Here is a 19,152-nt window from a genome sequence, read left to right on the forward strand (position 1 = left end):
TATAGAGCAAAGGATAAAATGTGGATGAATTTCTTCGCCATTATTTATTTTCTTTTAGCAGATCAAATTGTTGATTTTTTTTGTTGCTTTCAACAGATCTTTTAATGTATATAGTTGATTTTGATTCTTAAATTATGTATAATTCGTTCGTTTCACCTTTATATACATTACAATTTTATCATGTACAATATATCGTTTTCAAATATTAGTTTTGATACATAACCCTATATTATGTTCATAGTTATGTATTGGATACACATCTTTTACAAATTTCGTTATCTTTTACTATCAGATACATACACCTAGCCTTATTCAACTAGAAGGCTATGTATTTGTAGACGCTATCAAATATTATTGTTTATACATAAACACTAATGTTTTATAACAAAATCAGTTTGTATCATATTCATAACTAGTATATGACACATAACTTTGTTGTGTATATAACATAATGTATCACATGTTGTTCAATATCTGCAACACTGTTTATAACCAAATTAGTGTATATCATATTCATAGTTTTTTTTTTGTATATGATACAGAACTATATATAATTGACGACTTTTTTGAATCTGTTACGATTTGAAAGAGATTTGAGAGAAGAAAATTTAAATTATTTGAAGTTGTTATAATTTGGGAGAGATTCACATCAATTTGATTTGCATGATTTGGGGAACTGACATTTCATTTTATTTCTAATTTTCTTTTTAATCTCAAAAAACTAGTTGTATAATGTATCAAATGTGATGTATCCAGAAGAATGAGATGTATCCTCATGTCAGCAATTTTAAGGAATTTTGTAAATTGAAAAAGAGTAGGTATTGAATGTAACTTGTTCCTTACACTATGTGATTCCTAAAAAAATTACTTTATTTTTTATGAATTTATTCAAGCCCATTATGTTTATGGGTTTTAGAGAATCTCAAATAATTTGAAAAACTCCTAAATGGACCTGAGGGAAGTTTTGATTTGATTTTAGTAAAATTGAAAACTAGACTAACTTGAATTGATGAATACATATTTATATTTGGTTTGACTTTTTTTTCAGAAGTTTCCTCAAGGAGATTCAATGGATAAGTCAAAAGGACAATGAAGGGGTGAAATTTGAGGGCACATTGTTACTCTTTAACTTATCAAAATTTGGTTTGACTTGATTTTAATAAATGAAAAATTGATTAAACTGATTTGATATTGATTATTATAAAATAAAAAAATCCAAATCGAATCATGAAAATCATAGTACTTTAAATTGAATTTCTATATACTTAATAATTAATCATTATGTCAAGCAATGTCACTTTCCTATATTTATTCTTAGTTTTGTTTTTGTCTTTTAATTTTATATACATATTAAAAGACACCATTTGACCTAACTATTTAATTTTGTCTTTTAATTTTATATATATGCATATTATAAAGTTTCTCATGAAACGGTGTTCTATATATGACACCATTTGACCTAAAATAGATTTGTTTATGTCTGTACCTAAGAATAGCAGTTTCAAGTATCTTAAATTCGTAATATAAGGTAACGAGGATTGACGAGGATGCACATAATATTGAAGTGAGATGAGTGAAATAGAGACTCACTTTAGTGATTCCATGTGATAAGGATGTGTCACCAAGATTTAAGAGTAAATTCGACAAATTGTTGGACCTTTTTTTTTGTATAAGGATATGTGAGGATAAATGTTGGTCATTTTGGTGATGGTGTATTGTGAAATATTTCTATGTTTGATAAATATAAAAATATTCCTATATATTTGGTAATATTATATAATATATAGTTATATGGTGTGAAAATCTCCTTCTCTTTTTTAATGAGTTTATTTGCATCGAACTTGATTTTAATTAGTCTTTAATCACTTGTCAAACCTCAAAAGGAAAGTAAGTGATTAACTTTCCTAAGTAGTTCCTGCAAGAAAAGATTTTGTTACCTTACTTAATCTTTAACATAATTTCTTTAATTAGCTACGTTATTTATGGAAAAGACATAAATAATAGTTGATCATGTCAAATTCGAATTTATCTTATTTAATATTTTACTATTTCTTCATCAATCAAATATCTTTGTTTACCAATTTAAATCAATAATACTAATCACATATAAAGTTAATTATTTTTGTGTTACCACAAAACTTGAAAGAGAAAATGGAGAAAGCAATATTCCTTAAGATTTTCTTGGTCTCTTTTTTGCTTATTTTGTTGGGTAAGCAATAGCAACTTTCACTCTAGACAAGTTTATAGCAATTTATGTGTCCTTTTTATATTTCATATACATAGGTCTATAATGATTTTCTTTTATATGTTATAGTTATCTTTTAATTGATTTGATTATACAAATATATTGATGTTGTTGTGCATAGAACTTTTTACCTAAATGAAATCTGTTGTTATTGTAGTATTATGTTTATTCATTTACTTTTTCAAATGTTGATTATTTCTTATGAAAAATCTTGTATACATTATTGACTTGTTCGATAGGACAAGGAAGCTATGCGGGAGGATGCTGATTGTATAAAGCTGAAATGCATAGATAAACATCCCATATGTGATTTAACAAAACATCAATGCATGTGTCAAGCTCCACCAGCTAGTTATGGAAGAAAAAACATTTACAAGACTCACCAAAACTAATTTATTATGTTTATTATAATTCATATGCAAAAATGAACCATGATTTATGTTTTTCCTTTTCATATATTTATATATATGGTTCTATAATCAATAAATATGTCTTATTTCATAACATGTTGGAAAATGGTTTGGTTTGCTCCTTTTAACTTGATGTCATATATACGCGATGTATGTTATTTTCAATAAATTTCTTCGAGCCAATTATGTTTATGGATTTTAAAGAATGTTAAATATTTTTGAAGAACTCCTAAATGAAGTACTTAAAGAGAGATTATTTATATTTACTTTGCTCCTTTTGACTTGATGTCATATATATGCGATTTATTTTTAATGAATTTCTTCGAGTCAATTATGTTTAAGGGTTTTAAAGACTCTAATATATATTTTGAAGAACCCCTAAAGCTTGTCAAGATTGTTCCAAAAAATTTATTGCTTTAAGATAGTAGAGGAAAAGATGTTCCATGGTTTAATTTCTGGGCTTGAATGACATTGAAAGCAAAATTATTTTGCTTTCAATGTCTTTCAGGCCATATGAAAAGGAATTGAGAAGGTGGGGAGAGAGTGGATCTCCTTGCCCTTATGTCATACGATAGTTGGAAGAAATCATTTTGAGTGCTATGTTAGGTAAATATGAAAGGGATGCACAAGTAGCCCTCAACTATACGCGAAATCCAACGACACATCTTAATTATACATGAGACCTATTACTATTTGAATTATTTTAAAGTATAATAAACTCAGCCCTTCGTGCTGAGGTGGCACAGAGAATGTGTTCACTATCTTAGAGGCATGTGAGATACGGAAAAAGGTATCAAAATCTGATTAATATGGACACGTGTTCATTTTTAATTGGACATTCTATAATTAATTAGTAGAGATAGTTAATTAACTTTAAAACTTAAATTGATATTTTTTTAAAGTTAAATTTCTTTTTTTCTTAATGAAATAGAGTCAAATTTTATCATTTTTCACAACATATTTAAATTGTCAGAGAATTCTTTTAAGTGTTTTTCATTAATTTGTATAGTATCGAGAGAATTTTTTTTTTCATTTTTTACTCAAATAAATTACTTGAAATTTGCTAATGAGAAAAAAAATTGCATATTAGGAATTTAATTTAGGCAATATATAAAGAGCATAATTTAAATTAGAGTTTTTTTAAAAAAATTATAAATAAATAATTTAATTACCATCCCCTCCTCAACTATCCATGTCATGCCCCTACCCCNCCCCCCCCCCCCCCCCCCCCCCCCCCCCCCCCCCCCCCCCCCCCCACTTCAGTTCTCCACAACCTCCATGCTGCTTCAGTTTTCCATTAATAACACCCTCTGACCCTCCCTCCTTCTCTTCCCTTCTCACTTCAATCAACCTTTATCTTAACCCAAATTCAATCAGAAAAAAATGATCTCCTATTTTGAATTCTTCTCGAATTTGGGTAGTTTCTTCAATGAAGATTTTGGATTATGTTTTATGAAATTTATTTGGACTATTTGGATTGAAAGAAAAATAAAATTGACAGTAGATATTGAATTCGGTGATAGTGAAGGGATAAATTTGGTGGTGGGTTATAATTGTCATGGTGATTGCTATGAGTTTTAATGTTTAAAATAAGTGGGTTTAGTGGTTATGGAGTGGGTGTTGATAATGAAGAAGAAGGAATCAAATGACATGAAATTTTATATATTTTTTTGATAGATCTGATCATTTATTGGCATGTCGCTGACATAATGATGACTTGGAGGCGAGTGTAAAACACCTCCCATCATGTGAGTGGCTATATAGGTTTTAGGTTGTGTTAAGGATGTATTTATTACACTTAAAAATAATTCAGGGGGTAATAGGACTCATGTATAGTTAAGGTGTGTCGCTGAGATTTCGCATATAGCTGAAGGGGGTACTTGTGCATTTTCCCAAATATGAAAATATATCCATATTTTGGTAAAATTATGTCTTATACAGTTATATGGTGCGAAAATCTCTTTTATTTTTAATGTATCTTTGGGGTAAGACTTAAAGTCACCTTTAAGTTTTCACATGGAATAGTAATAGTCTCTCATGTTTGTAACATTAGTTCACTTTTGGACCTCCCGCAAACTTTTGCCTATTTTTCAACATTGATTTTATCCACAATTTATATATGGAATGATCAACCGTCGTTTCATATATTTAGTAAAAATAATAACTCCATGTGAGAGAAGGTGAAAAGATGAGCACCTTATTTTGTTTAGTAGAAATATTATTGCAGCTTAAATTGAGAGGTTCATCACGTGGTTTTTGTAATAGTACAATTTTTTCTTTTCTTGCAACGTCATATGTCAAAGTGTTCTTAGTTTAGCCGCAATAGTATTTCTACTGAACAGAACAAGGTGCTCTTCTTCTCACCTGCTATCACATGGATTTATTATTTTTATTAAATATATAAAAAGACGATTGAACATTTCATACATAAAACTAGAGTTGTCAAAAAGGGTCATCCTAGCCCCACTCGGCCCAAGCCTTGTGGGCCAGGAAATTTGATGGGCTAGGGCGGGTCGGCCCTTCCAAAAAATCCCAGTCCAACCCAACCCTAGAAGGACCGCGAGCTGAGGCGGGCTAGCCTTTTTTTCTTCCTTTCAAACATAAAATTCTATAACATCAAGAAGATTTCAAATTAAATATGGCAAATAATAGTGTTGTTTCAATAACACTAACAAAAAAGTGTGATTAGCAAGTATCTAGGATACTAGATATATGTAATAGTGTGATGCATCCTAGATACGCGAATGTGATAAGAGATTGGCGAGTGAGATGGAAGGGAGGCGAGGGCGTGGGATTTGTTTATGTATCCCTAGATACATATGAATTCACAGAGATAGAGTGTATCTAGAACAAAATAACCTAATTTCGAGTCCATGTATCCTGAGATACATGTATCTGGACATACCAAAATTTTATAAGATTCGTAATATTACAACATAGCGTGCCTTTAAATAATTAGCTCATACACTAGAGAAATTTATGTAAGTTACCCTTAAATAAATAGTTTTGGCCCATGGGCCGACCCCGATCAAGCCTTAAGGGCCAAGGGCTTATATGGATTGGGCTTATGAGCCCTAGTTTAGTTTTAAATGGGCTTGAAAAATCCTATCCTAACCCTACCCCAATAACGGGTTGGGTTGGGTTGGACTAGCCCCATGGGCTAAGCCCATTTTGATGGCTCTACATAAAATTGTGGACAAAGTTTACAGGAGGATCAAAATTGCACCAATATTACAAACATGTGAAACTATTACTGCTCCATGTGAAAACTCAATGATGACTTGAGTATTAACCCAAAGATAAGAGACTATTTTAAGTTTTTTTCGAATTTATTTGCATTGATTTTAAATTACTTGTCAAACATCAAAAGGAAATTAAGTTACTCACTTTCCTAAGTAGTCCTGCAAGAAAAGATTGTGTAACCTTACTTAATCTTTAATATAATTTCCTTAATTAGCTACACTATTTATGGAGAATACATAAATAATATTTGATTCTGTCAGATTCAAATTTTATCTTATTTAATATTTTACTATTTCTCCCTCAACCAGATGTATTTGTTTACCTATAAATACATTGCTAAGACTGACAATTAAAATCAATAATACCAATCACATATATAGTTAATTACTCTTGTGTTACCACCAAACTTGGAAGAGAAAATGGAGAAGGAAACATTCCTTAAGGTTTTCTTGATCTCCTTTTTGCTTATGTTGTTTGGTAAGCAATTTTATTATCTATTGCATCTTATACTCTAGACTAGATATATATGATAATTCATTCGTTTGTTCACTTTTTCAAATGTAAATGTTGTTTATGAAAAATCTTGTATACGTAACTGACTTGTTCAACAATGTCGTCGATGTTGGTAGGACAAGGAAATTATGATAATTCTTTTGTTTGTTTACTTTTTCAAATGTTGATGTTGTTTATGAAAAATTTTGTGTACGTCACTAACTTGTTCAACAATATCGTCGATGTTGGTAGGACAAGGAAATTACGATACTTCATTCGTTTGTTCACTTTTTCAAATTTTAATGTTTATGAAAAATCTTGTATACGTCGCTGACTTGTTCAACAATGTCGTCCATGTTGGTAGGACAAGGAAGTCATGCGCAAGGAGGATGTACTAGCGATGCCGATTGTGCTAAGATTATGAGATGCATAGATGCACATCCCATATGTGACACAAACCATCAATGTGTCTGTCCACAAGCTCCACCAGCTAATTATGGAACAAGAAACATTTACAAGACTCACCAAAACTGATTTTATTATGTTTTTCAATTTCATATGATTCAATAAAGATCTCTTGTTTTCATATTAATCATGTTGGAAAAGGATGTTATTTGCGCGATATATTTTATCTTAAAGTAATTTCTTCGAGCCAATTATGTTTTAAGAGTTTTAAAGAATCAATAATGTTGAAGAACCCCTAAAAATGGTCTTAGGAGACAGATTATTTAGTGTTAAATAATAGATCGAAATGCATATAGGTTTTTCAATAGTTAATAAGTCGTAAAATATCAAACATGTTTTAATTGAAGTCGATGTGTATAATCAAAGTAGATGACATAATTTTGCTAAATTCATATATATTGATGTACATTGTACGACATTGAAGCATACAAATAATTCACAAGAACCAAGTAGCTCTTAAGTAAATGCCTATTTTACAGTGTCAAGTTCCAATATTGTGAACTTATATTCTTTTCCTATGACTGAGATAAACCTGCAATTTCCTTGAGTGGCTTCCACATGAACTTTCTCCTGTACATGCCATGAATAGAATAGTCATGTAAAAAGAAAGGATATGGCAGCCTGGTGCACGAAGGATCTTGCATCCATGCAACGTGCAGGGAAGGGCCGCAACTCAAGGGGATGTAAATAGAATAGTCATAATAATATCCAAACCTCTTAAATACAAAAATAAGGGGGTTCAATTCTCCAAAAAGATGAACAACAACACAACATACTTAGTCTAGTCCCACAAAGTGGGGTCTGAGGAGGGTAGAGTGTATGTATACCTTACCCCAACCTTAGAGGCAGAGAGGTTGTTTTCGATAGACCCTCGGCAATTCTCAAAAGATGAAGAAAAAGAAAACCAAAAGATGCTATCTATATTAAAATAATCGTCCTGACTCTTGCATCTACAACCTAAGAATGATAATAAAGTATGTAGCATTGACCACAGAAGGCTAAACTGAAGTAAATACAGGTAGCATTTGCATACAATGTTGTTTTAACCACAACGGCAAGATCTCAAAGTTTCCTTATTTACAAGAGAGTTGATTGATAAACAGGAGAAAAGAAGATGAAAAGGGAAATCTTACCAGTTACCACATTCAGCAATGACCCTCACGTTAGGACGAAGTGTCGGAAGTAAAGCAAGAAACTGCAGCTCTGCCTTTGATAAGACCTGAACAGTTTATGTCAAACAGTTAATAATAGATATGGTCAAAATAATTAGACTGTACACATTTGAAATGGTAGAATTAACCTTGGCTTCGATTATCCAAACCACTAGTCCTTTGGCATCCGGAGGAAGTAAAGAAAGCCTATAATCAACTTCCGGAGGAAAATACCATCTAGCTATTGGTTGCTTACCAACATGAGCCTGCACAATTAAATTTGCAAGTGAGAGTCAATTAGACACTGCAAGTTCGTGTTTGAGAATACGTATGTCATATGCGAATTGCTAAACTTACAGGGCAGACAGGGTGGAATTTGGTAAGAGTGGTTTCAGGATCACCGAGGCCACGAGCAGAAAGGTCCAAGAAATGATATCCCTGGTACTTAAGACGTGTAAGGTAGCGTCCTTCATAACCCCCTTCATGAGGAGAGTAAATTGCTATGGCTTTGTGTTCTTCCACATCTGATAACCATTGACCCAAATCAGGTTTAATGAGATCTCCACCTATGAAGTCCTGAAGTTCAATGTTACATCTAATTGCTCCTTTCTTTTGTCTTCCAACTGATCCAAGTCTTCTCGTTCTCATAGCCTTTGATATGCTATTTAATTGTACTCGTTGCTTCTGCAGACCATAAGACTGCACTGCCCCTTGATAACAGGCTGCATTTTGCCATTTTAATTCAGATTTCATGGTACACGACCGAAAGAACAGAGGCATCATAATGAAAACATTGAATGTTAAGACATCAACTCTTAAAATTTAATCAACGCGAACAGGATAACACTATCATTTTGGTGCTGCAAGTGTGCGCTTCCACATGTAAAAGGTAGAAACATTTACAAATAAGTCATTTTCCAAAGAGAACTGATAAGATTATGTTACAGGGAGACCTGAAAGGGTGCCTATTGTAAGCAACCCATGAAACTCGAGAACCAGAAGTCAGTTTTTACCATTGTCAACAATGGCTAGAAACATTGTCAATGCACTGTTTAATATGGCAGAGCATAACAGTTAGCACAAACATTTTCAGCTTTATAGACCAATATCAGGGCAAGTCTGGTTCTCATACCATGTGAAACAATAAAAATTGGGAACAAATGCGAGTTGGAGCTGAATCTCTACACACCCAAAAAACAACTTCAAAACATAATTAAGTAAAGTATACACTTTCACTCCCTACTCAACTTAATATTTACATATAACAAGCTTGAATCGCACATTATGATATCAAGTCTTGATCTTTTCAGTTCTTTAACCATCACCCTGATTTTGTAACAACACATAATAGCAACTAAGCATACATCATCACACACACGAACACCATGATATTGAACTATAAAGTTGAAAATTGGGAAGAATTTGTGAGTTGAAGCTGAATCCTCTCCACACACTAAAAACATAACTTAAAAACATAATAAAGTGAAGTCTATACTTTCACTCCCTACCCAACTTGATATTCACATTTAACAAGATTGAATAGCCCATTAAGTTATTAAGTCTTGATCTTTTCAGTTCTTTAACCATCCCCCTAATATCAAGATTTTATAACAACACGTTATACATCTTCACACACACACGCACACGCACACCATGATATTGAACCATAAAGCTGAAAATTGGGAACAAATGTGAGTTGAAGCTGAATCTGTACACACACAAAAACACAACTTTAAAACATAATTTAGTAAAATGTATACTTCCACTCCCTACATAACTTAATATTTACATTTAACAAGCTTGAATCGACCATTAAGTTATCAAGTCCGTAAAGATATGTCATCCGGACCTAACTCAATCGCAAAACCACCCGTCCATTTCCCAACCAATGTGACACTTTAACTCACTCCAACACCCTCCTTCGCACTTAGGTTTACATGGTATCAGAACCAGGTTCATCCCCGTTTGAGCGAGAACCGAAAGCTCAAACGGGTGGTATCAGAACCAGGTTCATCCCCGTTTGGGTGAGAACCGAAAGCTCAAACGGGGATGAATCTGGTTCTCATATCATGTAAAATTAAGTTTTGGGCCTAACTAAACTACCTCAAAGGTAGGAGGTGTTCAAGCCTTAACCACCAATATGAGCCTTTTTTTTTCATTTTTAACACCCCACCTCACAGCCAAGTGCAATATCTTTACCAAGTCTTGATCTTTTCACTTCTTTAGTCATCATCCTAATTTCAAGATTTTGTAACAACCCATAATAGCAACTAAGCATTATAAATCTTCACACACAGAGAAAGGGGTTATTGGGGGATGACCTGAAGAGGAGCAGGGTTGGTCTTCAGTGGAAATATTGGGGCGCCGCCGGCAAGAAGACCCATTGCTTGTAATCAAGAACCTCCTACTGCTGCTGCTGGTAATGGTGGTGCTAGGGAAGGTGTAGGAGAGAGTTGTCATTTGGGTATTTTGGTGGCAGTGTGTGAGGAGTGGTGGCAGTAGGCAAGCTATAGCACCAGACACTGTGGAAGGACCATTGCAAACTTGGACAAAGATGACTACTTTGTTCCTTGCCACTCAATAAATGTGCTGATAAACTTTACAATGAAGAAATTACAAATATTTAAATATGCATAATTTATTAAATTCTAAAGTCAATATAATATTAGCTATATAAATTTATGGGATAAGTTCTATATTTTAAAAATTGAAATGATGTTTGGAGAGAATTTAAAATTCAAAATCACATAATTTAAAATTATGATCTCATATTAGTTATTTAAACTTTGATTTAAAATTATTATTTCATATCGTATATTGAAACGTATATAAAATTATAATCATAAGATGAGGGTTCAAACTCTATTCTGGCTCCTTTTAAATGAAATAATTTTGTGATAAAAGAAACAAAAGCCAAACTAAAACCTAATTTATATATTTTGGATTGAAAATCCAAAATCCAAGTAAAAATAATGAAACATTCCGAACATTGTATTTAATTGCATAAATTATCCTTCAAATAAATTAATCTTTATTTTTTATATTTTAAATTTTTTAAATAAAATTAAGTTGAGTATTCATTATAGAATTCATAAGGACGTTCTCCATGGATAAAAGATGGATTATGGTACGACCATTAGTATCATTATTACAACATAATATGCTTCTAACAAAACAAGTTTCCGCGATGTCTGCTTGTAAAACTTTTGAGGCACACACGAGAGAACTTCAAAAATAATAGGGGCACCCATATCTCCTCGCCTAGTTCCTTCCTTTAATTAGAACATATGCTATCATGTTCTGCTCCCCTGAATACGTATTGTAGTGCTTTATTTCCTATATTATATTTTGAAGTTAAATTTATACCTTATAAGACATAAGTTGTTAAAGTTAACGAAACATAACTAATAAGATAATACGATCTAAAAATATGAAATAACCCGCCAAAATATCATTTATATAGTATTAAAATACAAAAAAATAAAACCAGCTCTGTTGTAAGAGGGGAAAAAATAGGCAAACTTTAGGGCTTTTCATATAGTAATCACCCTATCAAAACCTAAAAGATTTCCCATTTCTGCAAAACCCAAATGGAATCCAGAGAAGACGAAGCCCTCCCAAAACGGAGCAAACCCATGGAAATTCAGTCCATTTCAAGCAAAGATTCAGTCTTGTCAATGCCTAAGCTTCCTGCAGAACTCATCACTGAAATCTTTGTTAAGGCTTCCAGTGAAATCCCTCTAACAATTCAGGTCTGTGTCAAAATCTTGGCTTTCCTTTATCTCTAGCCCTAAATTTGTCGTGAAGACCCATTCTTATTATGTGCTAGTAACAAGGACTACACCCATCTTGGAGTTATGTTTAAGGTTGTTAGTTATGCTGGCATAGGTGTTACGGACTGTTCTCTTAGTACTTTACTTCACCATTCGGTAAAGGAGGTAATTGACTTGGATTATCCAGGTAAAAATCCCAAAGACTATCCTTGGCTTGTGGGTTCGGTTAAGGATTGATTTGTGTTACTATTAGTCTATGTAACAAATTACATGACTTGTTTATATGGAATCCGTCAATTAGAAAGCATAGCAAGTTGCCTAGTTATAGACTTAATCGATGTGGTGGATATCAAGCGGAGGAACCTGGGCATAGCAGATTTGGTTTTGCATTGAAAAGCTTCAAGATGATTACAAGGTAGTGGGAGTTTTCCCTGTTCACAAAAATGTGCGTCTGTGTCGTGTTGAGGTCCAGATATATAGTCTAAGGAGTTTCTTGGAGGCGAATTAGTGACTTTAAAGATAGATTTTTTTTCCATTTTCCGGGTAAGCTTATGTAAGGGAAACTTCATTGGATTGAAACGGGCATGAACATTTGTTCTATTGATTTCTGTGATGAGAAATGGGCAGAGATAGAAAAGCCCTGCAATTTTAATTTTAATGATTATGGTCATTTCGTACTAGGAGTGCTTGGAAGTGATCTTTCTGTGTTCTGTAATTACACGCGGGGTGCAGATATCTGGGTTATGACGGAGTATGGAGTTAAAGAATCTAGGACAAAGTTGTTTACTATCAAGTCTCATAATGAATTTATACCATGTTTGTATGGTTTGCCCATTTTTTTGTCAAATGGTGACATTTTGCTTGAAATTGGATCACGTTTGGGGAAATATAATCCAAAGGATGACTCGATCAAATATCTAGATGTTACTAACTTTGCTCCATATGTTGAGGCAGAAATCTACGTTAAGAGCCTAGTTTATCCCTTTTTTTAGAAAGGACTACGCCTGCAATAGCAACGGAGGTTCAAATAACTCAGATGAAGACACCCATGTGGCTAATACCCTGTAAGAGTTACATTCTATGTATTTTCTGAAGTGTTGTTAAATTTTGTTTCCATAATTCTTGTGATCTTATGAGTCATTTTCCTTTTATGATCTATTTTCAGAAAACGATAATCTTTTGCTAAAGCAGTTATTTTTGCTGTGTTACTTGGTCTCATGAACTTATTTTGAGCAGTGTTGTAAGAGGGATGTTGTGCCTATAGATAGAGTAAGAATAGAACAACAGAGATTCTAAGTTTTGTTTTTTGGATCCATTCTCTCACTATTCTTCTTTAGGTAAAAGCTTAATAGGGCAAAGGTTTGACCGGATGAGTTAACTAGTACTTGTATTAGTGGGAGATAGCAAATACCAAGTGGAATAGCCGAGGTGCAAAGCTGACTAGGGCACTGCCATTATCCCAAAAAAGTTTCAATAGGAGGAAACAAAGGAATATTTAACAAATTTTAAGCTCTGAGATAGTATCTAGTTTTGGTGTTTTCTCCTTGCTCAATATAACTGATAACTTATTTTCTTCTAGACTATTTGGTGTTCTCTTGCTGCTAATAGCTACTCCCTCCATCCTAATTTATGTGGCATGCTTTCTTTTTTGTCATGTCCCAAAAAGAATATAATACTTATTTATTTTGAAATAATCTAACTTTAGACTTCTTACCTTAATAAGATGATTTATAGCCACACAGATATCCATGGATTGCTTTAGACCACAAGTTTCAAAAGGGGAAATCTTTAGGATTCCATTTGGGTTGCATAAAGGGAAATCTTTGGGAGTGCCATGAATCTTTGCTTGAAATGGATGGAAATTGAGCAGGGTTTTCGGGATTGCTCCATTTTGGGTGTCGATAGACGGCTTCATCTCCTAGGACAAGATTTCAGTGGCAAGAACTACTGGAAGATTAGGCATTGGCAAGACTAGATCATTGCTTGAAACACATCGAAATTGAACAGGGTTTCCGGGATTGCTCTGTTTTGGGTGTCGAGAGACCGCTTTATCCTCTTGGGACTTCATTTGGGTTGCAGAAAGGGGAAATCTTTGGGAGTTCTCAGTATGGAGATTACTATGTGAAGGCCTAAATTTTCTATCTTTTTTTTTCTTACAACAACTTTTTAGGTCCTTTACACTTTTTGAGCTGGTTGTAATTTTTATCTTTCAATCTATTTTTGCGATGTATAATTTTATATTTTTGCATTATAATATCTTATTAGTTATGTCCCGTGTTTTTAATAATTTATGTCTTACTAGGTATAAATTTGATTTCAAAGTATGAAAAGTAAAAATCAATTCTTTTGAAGAACAAATCGTGCAATTAAATGTAATGTTTTCTATAAGTGGGAAACATTCATTGTTTTTACTAGGGTAAATACATCAAATCCCCTTGACTTGGTAGTATAACTTACTTTAGCCCTTTAACTATACGGGCATTTAAATACCGCCTATTCTTATTCAAAGTGAAATTAATATCACCCTATAACATTTAAACCACCTTCATCATAGTTACTGTTGTTCACACACCTTTAAGATTAGAGGGGTAAATAAACGCCCGTGTAGTTAAAGTGCTAAAGTAAGGTTTTGTTGCCAAGTTCAAGGAGGATTTGATGTATTTACCCTAGTAAAAACAATGAATGTTGCCCCCTTCCAGAAAACACTGCATTTAATTGCACGATTTGTTCTTCAAAAGAATTTATTTTTACTTTTCATACTTTGAAATCAAATTTATACCTAGTAAGACATAAGTTATTAAAAAACACGGGACATAACTAATAAGATATTATAATATAAAATTATACACCGCAAAAATATGATTTAGATTTCATTCTCAAAAAAAAATGATTTAGATTGAAAGATAAAAATTAAAACTAGCTCAAAAAGTGTAAATGGCCAAAAAAGTTGTTGTAAGAGAAAAAAAATAGATAGAAAATTTAGGGCTTCACATAGTAATCTCTATATTGAGAACTCCAGAAGATTTCCCCTTTCTACAACCCAAATGGAATCCCTAGGGGATGAAGCCGTCTCTCAACACCCAAAACGGAGCAATCCCAGAAACCCTGCTCAATTTCCATCCGTTTCAAGCAAAGATCCAGTCTTGCCAATGGCTAATCCTCTTGTAGAGCTTGTCACTGAAATCTTGTCCCAAGGAGATGAAGTCGTCTCTCGACACCCAAAACGGAGCAATCCCGAAAACCCTGCTCACTTTCCATCCGTTTCAAGCAAAGATTCAGTCTTACCAATGCCTAATCTTCCTGTAGAGTTTGTCACTGAGATCTTGTCCCATGGAGATGAAGTTGTCTCTCGATACCCAAAACGGAGCAATCCCGGAAACCCTGCTCAATGTTCATTTGTTTCAAGCAAAGATTCAGTCTTGCCAATGCCTAACCTTCCTGTAGAGCTTGTAACTGAAATCTTGTTTAGGCTTCCGGTGAAATCCCTCTTACAATTCAGGTCTGTGTCAAAATCTTGGCTTTCCTTAATCTCTAGCCCTGAATTTGTGAAGAACCATCTCTTATTATCCGCTAGTAACAAGGACTACACCCACTATGGAGTTATGTTTAAGGTTGCTAGTAGCGCTATCCATGTTGTCACAGTCTGTTCTCTTAGCTCTTTACTTCACCATCCTGTAAAGGAGGCAATTGACTTGGATTATCCAGGTAAATATCCCAAAGACCATCGCTATCCTCGGATTGTGGGTTCTGTCAATGGATTGATTTGCCTTGCCAATAGTCTATTTAACGGAGTACAAGAATTGTTTCTATGGAATCCATCAACTAGAAAGTATAATAGACTGCCTAATTATAGACTTCATCGACCCCGTGGTCACTGCTGTTTGCAGGAACATCGTGGTAAGTGCAACTTTGGTTTTGGATATAATGAGCTCCAAGATGATTACAAGGTAGTGGGCATTTTCCCTGCTTACAAAAGTACACAGCTGTGTCGTTTTGAGGTCCATATATATAGTCTAAGGAGTAATTCTTGGAGACGTATTAACGACTCTGCTTGGGAATTTTTGCATGTTCCGGGCAAGCTTGTGAATAGAAAACTTTATTGGCTTCAAAACAGAGGGAATATCAGTTCTATTGACTTGGGTAATGAGAAATGGACAGAGATAGAAAAGCCTTTCAGTTTTAAGGAATATGGTTATTTCGTACTAGGAGTGCTTGGAAGTGATCTTTCTGTGTTGTGTAATTACAAGAATTTTCATGCAGATGTTTGGATTATGAAGGACTATGAAGCAAAAGCATCTTGGACAAAGATGCTTACTATCCGTGCTGATAATGATGGTATGCTACATATACGTGAACCACCCTTGTTAGTGACAAATGAAGGTGATATTTTACTTGAAATTGGATCACGTATGGCGAAATATAATCCAAAGGATAATTCATTCAGATGTCTAGATGTTACTAACTTTGCTCCATATATTGAGGCAGAAATCTACGTTAAGAGTCTAGTTTGTCCCTTTTCACATAAGGATCAACGCATGCAAAAACAACGGAAGTTCCTATTACTCAGATGAAGACAACCGTGTGACTAATAACATGTAAGAGTTACATTCTATGCATTTTCTTAAGCGTTGTTAAATTTTGTTTCTGTAGTGCTTGTGGATCTTGCCTCTCTACCTCCACGAGGTAGTGGCAAGGTCTACGTACACTCTACCCTCCCTAGACCCCACCTAGTGGGATTTCACTGGGTATGTTGTTGTTGTTGTTGTTGTAGTGCTTGTGGATCTTGTGAGTCACTTTGTCATTTTCTTTTCTGATCTATTTTCAAGAAACGATAATCTTTTGCTAGAGCAGTTATTTTTGTTGTATTACTTGGTCTCATGACTTCAAACTCAATGGTACTGGACATAGTTTCTCTTCTTGAGCAGTGTTTTAAATGGGATGCTGTGCGTATAGAAAGAGTAAGAATAGAGCACCAATGACGGAATCTGTTGATCACTTGTTTTTTGCACTGTCCAGTAGCTACTGGTGTTTGGAACATATTTTGCATCCTCTTTGGCCTGAGTTGGGTTATGCCAAAGAACATGAGACAGGCACATTTGAGTTGGAGTTTATGGAAAGCTGATAAGGCCATCAAGAAAATCTGGTTGATGATTTTACCTCTCATGTGTGGTTTGCGAGCTATTGCATAGGAGCGGGGATTTTACCCTGTGCACACCCAAAGGGTAGCGGCTGCGGATTTCCCTTGTCATATAAAAAAATCTGGTTGATGATTCCTGCTACTATCTTTTGGTGTTTGTGGATAGAAAGGAACAAGAGATGTTTTGATGCCATCTCAACTCCAAATCACTCTCTTAAAGCTAAATGCTTGCTTAACCTTTTTTTCTCGTCAAAGTTGACCCCAGTCCTTAGTGCTGGACATTTTCTAGACTTTGTTCGCACCCTAGTTCTAGATTAACACTTTGTATAGGAGCTGAACTGAGCTAAATATTCCTTTTTGTCCTTCTGTTACTTGTAACTATGCTCCTTGTATCTTTGCATCTCCTTGATACTTTTTAATGAAACATCTTACTTCATCCAAAAAAAAAAAGAATAGAGCGCACCAGTGATTAGGAAATTGTGGTAGTCGAATGCACCAATGATCCCTGGTCCTAGGTTTTGTTTTTTGAATCCATTCTCTAGCTATTCTTCTTTAGGTAAAATCCTTATAGGGCAAAGGTTTGGCAAGATGATTGTGTTAGTGAGAGGTAGCATCAAGCATGTACCCAATGAAATAGTTGAGGTGACAGTAGTAGGAAACAAAGGAATCATATATCGAAGCTGAAGTTCTGAGATAGTATCTGGTTTGGGTGTTTTCTCCTTGCTGCTAATAGCTGGCAACATATTTTGTTCTGGACTGTTTGGTGTTTTCTTGCTACTAATAGCTACTCCCTTTGTTCCAATTTATGTGACATACTTTTTCTTTTGTCCTTCCCAAAAAGATTGTAATACTTTATTTTGAAACAGTTATTTTGAAACAGTTTAACTTTAAACTTGGTATTTTACGCTAAATGAAATGTTTTATAGATACACAAACAGCTATGCCTTGTTTTACACCACAAGTTTCGAAAGTCTTTCTTTCTTAAAATTTGTTCCCAGTCAAACACCACCATATAAATTGGGACGTAGGGAGTAACTTTGTATTTTTCACTGCAGAATGATCTTATTCTTTCACTTTAGCTGTCATATTGATGAAAGGAAGTATACATTGCAAGGTGTAATCAGTTCAGGGTGCTAATTTTGCTGCTATGATCATGAGAGTTAGGTTGGGCGTACAGAAGAATTTTGGAATATAGGAGAAACTGACTTTGGGGATGAGCTTTGTTTAAGAGGGCCTTGTCTATTCTAAAAGTAGAATAAAGTTGTCATCTTTGTTATTTTGAACAAGAATCATTTCCAGTATAGTTTATTCTTTTATGTTCTGAACAACCCTAAAATTGTGTTTATAATTTGTATTTTGAGTCTCAGGATACTTGAGTTGGTTCGTCTGAAGGAACCTTACTCTTTGTGGAGAGGCTCAACAGCTTGTTCAGGAGCGCAATTCCAGCCGTCATCACTATGAGCATGACTACAATGTTATTCAACAAAGAGTCAGAAAAGAGTAATTAGAAGACGGTTCGAGTATGATTTACAGTTTATTGAAGTGTTCATCTCTTTCCCGAGCACAAAACATAGATAACTTGGGTATGCATAGACTGCACAAAAAGAGAAAACAATGAAACTTTGCTGTTTTTACGTGCAGACAGACACTTGGTTTTCCTCTCCTATGTTTTATTGTCTCAAATTTATTAAGTACTGGATTGTTTCTTGTTTGCTTTCATAAAATTGCGTACTTTTTTTTTTCTTTTTCCGTAAAGTGAATGTTCAAAATAGTAAGTGAAGTTTGATTGAAGGGTATATAAGTCATTCACCCTTGCCAACGAAAGCAAGGAGTTTGCCTTCTAGGTCGAGCTTGTTGCACCGGGTTTGCCTAGTGCGGGACATCTCTCATGTGTGGTTTGCTGGCAATTGCATAGAAGCAAGGTTTTACCCCATGTGCACCTAAAGGGTAGTGGCTGCGGGTTTCAATTTTATTTGTGTGTTTTTTTTATATGGGAGAGGACCATTATTGGAACCCAAAGACGCAACTTTTAAGCACTGACGAAAAAAAGTTTACTTTGAGTACCATTTTTGTTATGACATAATACAAAAATGTGTCAGCTGATATTTATGCCCTCTAATTTTTTGTGTGCATAAATAGATACTTGAACCATTGCAAATCCCTTATCTTTAGACAAGAGTTAAATGCAGAAATTCAATCATATGCAAAAAATAATTTACTGCTAATTCGATTTAGC

At 34.1% G+C, this 19,152-nt stretch overlaps 2 protein-coding genes and 1 pseudogene across 2 annotated transcripts; 2 read left to right on the forward strand and 1 right to left on the reverse strand.

The window, feature by feature from the left end:
• Positions 1-7,212: 7,212 nt before the first annotated feature.
• On the reverse strand, positions 7,213-10,584 carry LOC125870685 (NAD(P)H-quinone oxidoreductase subunit N, chloroplastic). The gene is made up of 5 exons (XM_049551182.1): positions 10,328-10,584; positions 8,364-8,728; positions 8,156-8,272; positions 7,989-8,074; positions 7,213-7,425 (listed from the first exon to the last, which is right to left on the reverse strand). The coding sequence occupies exons 1-5, from the start codon at positions 10,464-10,466 to the stop codon at positions 7,371-7,373; spliced, it is 762 nt and encodes a 253-aa protein (XP_049407139.1). The 5' UTR covers positions 10,467-10,584; the 3' UTR covers positions 7,213-7,370.
• A 1,241-nt stretch (positions 10,585-11,825) lies between these two features.
• On the forward strand, positions 11,826-12,810 carry LOC125870096 (F-box protein CPR1-like; annotated as a pseudogene).
• Positions 12,811-14,957: 2,147 nt separating this feature from the next.
• Positions 14,958-18,744, forward strand: LOC125870686 (F-box/kelch-repeat protein At3g23880-like). The gene is made up of 3 exons (XM_049551183.1): positions 14,958-15,726; positions 15,870-16,374; positions 18,284-18,744. Exons 1-2 carry the CDS (start codon positions 15,067-15,069, stop codon positions 15,912-15,914), a joined length of 705 nt encoding a protein of 234 aa, XP_049407140.1. The 5' UTR covers positions 14,958-15,066; the 3' UTR covers positions 15,915-16,374; positions 18,284-18,744.
• The last annotated feature ends 408 nt before the right edge of the window (positions 18,745-19,152 follow it).

Source organism: Solanum stenotomum, chromosome 7 (genome assembly GCF_019186545.1).
Source record: "Solanum stenotomum isolate F172 chromosome 7, ASM1918654v1, whole genome shotgun sequence".
Lineage (NCBI taxonomy): Eukaryota > Viridiplantae > Streptophyta > Magnoliopsida > Solanales > Solanaceae > Solanum > Solanum stenotomum.